Raw genomic sequence first — 8,519 nt, 5'->3', positions numbered from 1 at the left:
AGGCTGGGACACGCAGGCTCTGCTCAAGCTGAGGTCAAGACGCCAACTCACGGAGACTAAGGAGGCAAGGACCAGAAGCCCACCCAGCCTTAACATCTAAACTGGAGGAGCCCGGGGGTGGGGGGGGGGGGGGCGGGGGGAGGAAAAGGCAGCCGAGACTGACAGAAACAATAAAACAGGAATAGGAAGTCCCCAACACAGCGAGCGCTCCGCGAGCTCCGGCTGGCCACCCCCACGGGAGGGGCGTGCGGGCTCAGCGCGGAGACCGGAGACCGGAGACCGCGGCCGCGGGGGCGCCGAGTGAGCGGCGGCGGCAGCGCCCGCGAGCCCGAGGGGAGGGTCGGCGACGCATCCAGTCCCCGCAGCCACCCGCGCGGCGCAGCTCGGCAGCGGGACGCGGCACCCGGAGCCCCGGCAGCGCCCTCCTCCCTCCCCCCGCCCCGCGTCGCCCGCCAGCGCGCCAGCGCCCGCTCCGCCCGTGACTTCAGTCGAGCTCCACCCCCGCGTGGCGGCGGCTCGCTGGGTCCGAAGCCGCGCTCGGCACCAGCCCAGCCTGGGCAAGCGGCAGCCACCTGCCCGGCGCCGCCTCCGCCCGCCCCCTCCGCGGCCCAACTTGGATGGAGTTGGGGTCCTGAGCGCCCGCCCCTCCACGGCCCGCCGGCGGAGAGCCCCGCGCCGCCGCCTCCGCTCCGGCCCCCTCTCCGCTGCTCTCCGCTCCCGCGATGGGAAAAGTTGGCGCCGGCGGCGGCTCCCCAGCCGGGCTGAGCGCGCTCCTCGCCGGCGCGGGGCTCTTGGTCCTCTGCGTCCCGGGCGCCTGCGGCGGCGGCTCCTGCTGCCCCCAGCTGCCCCCCGGCTCGGCCACACGCTGGGCTGCCACCCCGGGGGGCTTCGTTGGCCGGGGACCGCGAGGCAGAGCTGCTGCCACACCCCTGCCCCTCCTTGGGCGCCCGCTGTTCGCGGTGGCCCCCGGAGACCGAGCGCTGTCCCTGGAGCGGGCCCCCGGCACCGCGGCGTCCGTGGCGATGGCCCCACGCGCTGGCCGGCGGAGACGGAGTGAAGCGGAACCGGGAAAGGCAGACCGCGGAGAGGGAGCGAGCCGGAGCCCCCGGGGAATGCTAAGGGACGGAGGGCAGCCGGGGCCTGAGACTCTGGAGCGGGACCCGGACAAAGCCACTCGCTTCCGGATGGAGGAGCTGAGGCTGACCAGCACCACGTTCGCGCTGACGGGCGACTCAGCACACAACCAAGCCATGGTCCACTGGTCCGGCCACAACAGCAGCGTGAGTAGACGGGGCCTGAGGGCAAGGGGTGGCAGGGGGAAAGGGTTAAAAGCAGGCTGTGTGATCTGATGGAGAATTTGGAGAAACGGGGTTTCTGCACTTGAGGGATGCTGCAAACTAAAGTCTTCCCTGCCCACCTCCCCTAGGAGTTAATGTCACCCACCAGGAGACCCACGACACCATCAGAGTCCTCTCAAACCCCCTCCCCCCGCCCCCAAAGCTTCAATCAGGGCAGGCAGATACCTGTTTCCTGGTCTTATGGGTGTAGTAACAGAGCTGAAGACCCAGGCAAATAGAGGGGGTTAATGCGGAGGTGAATGGGTTAAATTTCCAGGCAGGATGACATTCTTTTAAGTGACTTTCCCTTTACTTGCTAGACTCAGGGTGAGCACAAGTCAGATCAAGAAGACTTTATTCGTAAGCTTTTTATTTTTCTTCAAAGCTCCTAACCCCCCCTTCCTCACAAGGGAAGAGATACGTAGTGGAAACTAAGGTGCCCTTAATGTATTCTCTGTTTCTGGGGACCAAGTGGATGCAAGTTTCAGGACAGGAACTCTCTAGCATCTTCTAACAGCACCAGCCAGTGTGTTTTGAGAGCTGGGGCTTTCCAGCCTGTGAATGAGTGGTTGTTCTCCCCGCATGATCAGTCCCAGGAAGATCAGATATATCCCAGTGACAACAACCCCCTGTTCTTCCCCATTGCCTGACCTCCTCTAGAGAAGCTCACAAATAAAGACTCAGCCCTCCCTTTAGGAAGGGACCAGGGGGATTGCTGGATTCCAGAAGAGTGACACCAGGGAGAGTGGGTGCAGTCCAGGACCTTTGGCCACGTCAGGGAAGGTTTTCGATTTTTGGAAAAGCCTGCATGTTCTGAATCTGGGGTAGCTATTCCAGCTTAAACTGCACCTGGGAAACTTCAATGAGCTGAAATAGTAAAGAACTAGCTTTGATGGGAAGAACTGAAGATAATTTAAAAGTGTGGAAAGTTCTCTAGGCTGCCATGAAGCAGAAAAGAACACAAAAACCAAGGATGAGTAAAACGAGAAAAAAAATCAAAGTTTCAGCTTCCATCAGGTTATTGAGATTGTAGCGTTTGTAATATGCACACTCTGTGCAGCCTGGTACCTTTCAAAATGTTTTCAGTTGTGATGTCATTGCCAGAAATCTTCCCAGAAAACTTCCCACTTCAGTGAGTTGTGCTCATTGTCAGCTTTTTAATGAAAGTTGTGAACATTTGAAAACAATAGTCTGTCATTATGGGTTCCTTGAGTATATAGATATAAACTGTATTAAGGCAAATCCTGACAAACAATATTTTGTATTTGTGTCTCTGTCCTGGGAGCACCAGCAAGGTTTTCCCTACAATTCAGCTCTCACGACTGAGGCCATGGTTTTCTATAGTTCTCAGGAAAGGTTTAATCAAATAATTGAAGCTGAAATTCTTTCCGCTAAAGTTCTGGAGACCCTTGCCCTCATTTCTTACCTTAACTATCATATCTTTCATATCATAACCACTAAAATTCATCCCCCAATTTGAACTTGAATCTTCTTAAACTGATTGAATAACTTTCACACTGCTTTAAATGATTAACTCAAAGCTTCTGGCTTTAAGGGGAGATTTTAAACACATCAAACATATTACATCTTGTTGAATCAAGAAGTGGAGGACATTGGACTCAAAATATTTCTGGCTTTTAATGTAATTCAAGCTGTAAAATATCACTCACCCATTAGACCTCTACTTTAGTTCATCTCTTGAAAGATCTTGGAAAGAGCTGGAAAAGGAGAGTACATCTTTGGCAAATTTTAAACTCCATTTAAGAAATGGCGCCAAGTACTGCCAGCCTTTTTCTTTTTTCTTTTTTTTTTTTCTTTTAATGATGCTTATAAGCACAGTAGGGCTTATGAGGGTCAGGGCTTGGACAGCCAACATGCAGGGAAATCTGAGATAATGTAGGAAATCAAGGTGGTGCACATTAAAGACTTGAGCCCTCAAACCCTGTTGCTAATGAGATTTCTACCCTTTGAAGTTTTTAATTCTGCAAGGAACCCCTCTGCTCCCCATCCCTGCCTTTTTACACACAAATTACAGGTTTTTTTAGTGTGTGTGTGTGTGTGTGTGTGTGTGTGTGTGTATAGAGAGAGAGGGAGACCAATCGTCTTTATCCAGGTCCCACAAAACAAAGCTGGCCCAGAGTCATAGGAGAGACAAAGTTTAAAAAACAAACAAACGAACAAACAAAAAATAAATGAAGGAAGGCATAAAAAAAAAAAAACTTTTCTGGGCGACTTTGTCATGTAAAAAGCAGTGTGGAGACTTGGGTTCTAATGCTGGTTTATTTGTGGTTTGCTCTTGGCAAGTTGATTGCATGGTGAGTGTGAATTTCCTCATCCCTAAAATGGGGGCAATGCCAGCTCATTACGTGCCAGGTTACACAGGAGCGGGTTGTGACTGTCGAGGACTGCACCTGTTTGGAACTCTCAACTCACAGCCCTTCATTTCTCCCCGGAGGAAACAAATAACACTAATTTAAACTGGAGGGTGACATTGGGCAGCTCTCATTTTCTTCACGGTTAGGTGTCAGCCCCCCCCACTTAAGCCCGCCCCCAACCCGCTCAGGGCCACAGGCAATACACATCCTCTGAATCTGTCTGACCTATAGCTAAAAGCCTTTGCTAAGTAGGGTTTCTGATCACAATAACCCCTGCCTTGAAGGTGTCAATGTGTGGTAATTATAGGCTGCCTGTCAAACTTGTGAGGAATTCTGGATGTTTCTCTCGCCTCCTTCCCTTCTTCCTGCCCCCTCGCTGTTGGACTTGTGCAGTTGTGTAAAGACATGACTGTTTTGCCTCATCCGTGGGAGTGATGTGATTCCTCTCCACTGCTGTCTAGCTTGATGGAAAGTGTTGCTGGAGTTGGTGGAACACCTGGGGGGATCTTTTGGCATGAAAGGTGCTGGGGATGAATCATTTGTCATGAGCTTGGTGTCTTAAGCAAGAACATATTGTTCCTACCCTACTCATCCTAGGCATGCTGTGCCCTGATCTAAATTTATACAGTAATCCTTAGTTTGTTAAAATATATATTTGTCTGTATATGTATGTGTGATGAAGCGTGTATTTATTCCTTATTTCCAAGAAATTTCAAAGTGCTACACTTATTAATCCTTATAAAAATCCTTGTTAGGTAATATGTGAATGGCAAGTGTTAATATCTATTTTTCATATTTGAATGCTGGAGTCAACTTGCATATTTCAGCCTAGTGCCTTGTCCTTTTCTCACTGGAAATAGTATTAGAAGGTTTGTTAACAGAGGCTTTCACTTACATTTTGCCATTCTGATACTTTAATGCTGCATTTGTCATAGATCATGATGGTCTGGTTGATTTCCATGTACCTCCTTGAGGCCTTTAGCTGTTCCAGGACTTGACATTTACCACGGAACCTTAGTGAATACACCGAATCCCAACTTGGGTCAGGTTTTGGGTAGATGTCTTCTCTTCCATCACCTCACTTAATTTTCACAGACCTGCTATGAGGAGATAGTCTTATTCTCATTACATAGAGAAGAAAAACCGAGGCTCTAGAAAGCTGAATGAATTGCTAAGATGTTACAGAAGGTCAGTGTCAAATAGGGGCTGGAACCCTGAGTAAGCTGATTTCCCAACCTCACAGAATGGCTGGTCTTAAAGACTTTAAGGTAGAACAGAAAAACTCAGGCCTTTTGGAGTCAGAATTTTAAATCATCCTGTCTTGGGGTGGATTTCAGATGACGGTGGAGGAAGGCACAGTCCTAGCTGTAAGCTCCATCTGTAGAAAAGCAAGGACTTTAGCAGGTGCCTGTCACATTGCACTCTTTACCTTAAGTAGTGATTTGCTCGTTCTCTTATCCGCCTACCTCTTCGTCTTTAGTGAGACATGGAATCTGCACCTGGTGATTCATTGAGCACGAGGTAACCTGCCATCATTCAGCTCTCAGATCTAGTGTTCTTCAGGAACAGATTCCTTTTCGAAGTTACTTCTAAATCTGATTTATAGAGAGGTTGCACGTAAACACTTGATTTGATTGTACATTTAGACATATTTTTTGGCTTGTCTTTTAAAATAAAATGATAAAGGGTTTTAGCTCTCTCTAACAAGCCCACATAATTCCTTCTCTGATCGGTGCTTTGTGCTGTTAGTGAACGTTAATGTGGTGTGACACGGGAGGCAGGGGGTTTGGAAGCAGAGAGATTGGAGTTTGAGTGTTAGGTTTCCTGCTTACCACACTTTGCCTTGAACAAGACACTTAAATTCTTTGAGCTTCGCCTTCCTCAACTAAAATACGGGGATAGTACAGCTTTTGCAGGCTTTTTTCCTGAACAGTTGATATCATGTATATGAAGTTGCTGATACATAGTAAGTGCTCAACAAATGCTACTTGTTATTTTAGTTTAATAAATAATTCTCCAGTGGTGGATAAGAATGCTGAGTTATAGTCCCGACTGTGTACACAAACTAGATATGTAGTCATAATGTGTCCTATGTGGCCTCAATTTCATCCTCTGTAAATTGATGCAGATAGACTAGAATGCCATGGAAATCTCTTACAGGTTAGAAGTAACTTAATAGTTTGTTCAGCCTGCACGTATTGTACACCTACTACATTTAAGTGTACTAGGAGAGTTGGGGAGACATGAGTGACAAAATGACCTGTACCCTTGACCTGTAAGCAGCAAGCCTTTTGTTCCACATGATTCCTCCTTTTTCCATGGTTAATATGTGTATCCATTCATAGGAAATCAAAACATTTGAGATACAAGCAGGCATTCATTTCAATGTTGACTTGCAGCAAAATCTAATTTATTATGTTTTTTTGTGTGTCACATCTTCTCATTAAGGAACTTTGTATCTTTGGACAACAAAATTGCTTCATATGAGATTGGGAATTTAGTTTCCCCTAATATATTCAATGGGGTTTTCTAGAGGAAAAACATAAATGTTGAATCTGGGAACTCTATCCACATCTTTTTACGGAGGGACCCCAGAAACTCCTAGACTAAGGCACAAAACCTGATGGAATTGTTTATTTAATAATTCTTTAATGGTTTATCTAAGAGAATAAAAATTGCTCACCTCCAAGGAGAGATTGCCATGTGGCAGCATTGTGCTAAGAAGCTTGCACAAACTGTCGTATTGACTTTTAATTCTACAAATATATATTGTATTTATAGAGAGGTTGCACGTAAACACTTGATTTGATTGTACATTTAGACATATTTTTTGAGTCCTAATATTTGTTAGACACTTCTAATACAGATATATGTGCAGCGACGCCCAAAGGTGGGAGTAATTATTCCCTGCCCTCAAGGAGCTTTCCGTCTTGTACTTAAAGAGTTCTCTGAAGAGGTAACAGAATCTGAGAACCCACTGAGGGCAGAGGATGCTATCGGAGTTCAGAAGAGAATCAGACATCTACTGACTAGGGTGGCCTTCAAACTTCCTGGTGGAGCAGGTACTTCAAGTGAACCTTGAAATGTAGAGAAAATTTTTATTAAGAGATGGAGGTTATTACAAGGATATTTTGAACTGAATGGATAACAAGAGTAAAGGTCAAGAGTAGAGATGTAAATATTCCTTTGTATTCCAATAAATTAGCCTACTTTAAATGTAAACTATGTTTAACTGACGTGTTAATCTTAGAAATCATTTTAAAAATATGATTTAAGCCAAGATATGCAAATTGATCTTCTAGTGTCTTTGGGTATATTCCAAGCCCCCCCCCCCCCAAAGAAAATAAAACCTGTGTGGTCACTGAAAGATGCACTCTTTACCTTCATGAAAGATACGTGAAAGATACGATTGCCTTTGTTGGCACCTTAGATCTCAGCTGGAGTCATCACTGTTTCATTTTTACATAGACATTTTCCACACACAGTTTTCCATAAAGGCCTTTGTTTTGTTTAAGTCCTTGGTCAGAAATATCACTGGCCAGGCTGCCCAGAGGGTAAATTAATTTGGCTCCTTGCCAGCTTATGTTAAGTCCCTCAACATACGTAAAATATTTGTTCTGTCTTTGTGGATATCTCAATTACCTTTCTATATCTCTGGCTAGAAAGGGTGGAGAATGCATCTGTGTGTCCTAGGGAGGAAACAAGCCAAATGGTGTCAGTAAAGTGGCTAACAGGGATGGCAGGGAATAAGTGTGGCACATGGGAGGTGGAGCCGGGCTCTGTGGAGGTGGAGTGGTTACTCTGGAGGGGCATGCACACTCTTTTCCGTGGGATGGATCGAGTACTCAGATGGTTGGCAAGAAACAAAGTGGAACCTCACTGTGCAAAGTTCATAAGGAAAGAACAGAGCCTCTTCTAAACTGTAAGTAGAGAGAAAAAGGACATGAATGTTCTGTAGGAAATCCTACATGAAATTTTCCCTGTGTATAAGAGATACTGTGTCTGTTTCTATAGCCCTCCTGAATGTTGTTACAGCACTTTAGATCCCTTATAGCCATTTCCTTTGCAAAATGCCTCAGCTTTCAAAGATTGGAACATTTCTTTTTTATTAAAAAAAATTTTTTTTTCAACGTTTATTTATTTTTGGGACAGAGAGAGACAGAGCATGAATGGGGGAGGGGCAGAGAGAGAGGGAGACACAGAATCGGAAACAGGCTCCAGGCTCTGAGCCATCAGCCCAGAGCCCGATGCGGGGCTCGAACTCACGGACCGTGAGATCGTGACCTGGCTGAAGTCGGACGCTTAACCGACTGTGCCACCCAGGCACCCCATAAAGATTGGAACATTTCTTTCCTTACCTCAGTTGGTTTTCTCCCCATGGGCCTATGAGATAGGAAAGACAAATATCATCTACATTTCTCAGGTAGGGAAATGAAGGCACTGCTATTAAGCAGGTCAGTTAGTGGAAGAAGAGAGTCAACAGTGTTTTGCCACACCATATGACTGATTCTTGGCTTGGCCCCCTGCTGGCTTTCCACAGGCAAGAGTTAGAACACAGCTACATCCTAGCCCCTTGGTTTATCTGAGGCCTATGCACCTGTGTCCATAATGTTTTCCACTGTGGGAAGAAGTGTGGGTATTGGCCATGGAGATCCTGAGTTCTGTGCTCAGCTATTCAAGTGATTTGTCCTGGGCTTCAGAGCAGGTGGCCTCATCAGAAGGCTCATGGCATTGTTGAAACCTTTAAAAGGGGACCTTAAAGACAGATGATGGGGCTTTCTGCAAGCAAGGTCTCTGGCAAAAACCC

At 46.8% G+C, this 8,519-nt stretch overlaps 1 protein-coding gene across 11 annotated transcripts in view; it reads left to right on the top strand.

Annotated features, from left to right (window-relative positions):
* Positions 1-618: 618 nt before the first annotated feature.
* Positions 619-8,519, top strand: part of SORCS1 (sortilin related VPS10 domain containing receptor 1) — a 518,445-nt gene continuing 510,544 nt past the window's right edge. For all 11 annotated transcript variants that reach the window (XM_047826164.1, XM_047826162.1, XM_047826169.1 and 8 more), the window contains exon 1: positions 619-1,280. In XM_047826164.1, the coding sequence (XP_047682120.1) occupies positions 723-1,280 (558 nt within the window). In that variant the 5' untranslated portion in view covers positions 619-722. The remainder of the gene's footprint in view (positions 1,281-8,519) is intronic.

This window comes from Prionailurus viverrinus, chromosome D2 (genome assembly GCF_022837055.1).
Source record: "Prionailurus viverrinus isolate Anna chromosome D2, UM_Priviv_1.0, whole genome shotgun sequence".
Taxonomy (NCBI): domain Eukaryota; kingdom Metazoa; phylum Chordata; class Mammalia; order Carnivora; family Felidae; genus Prionailurus; species Prionailurus viverrinus.
The sequence above is the reverse complement of the archived record's forward strand: the minus strand, read 5'-3'. Positions and strand labels throughout refer to the sequence as shown.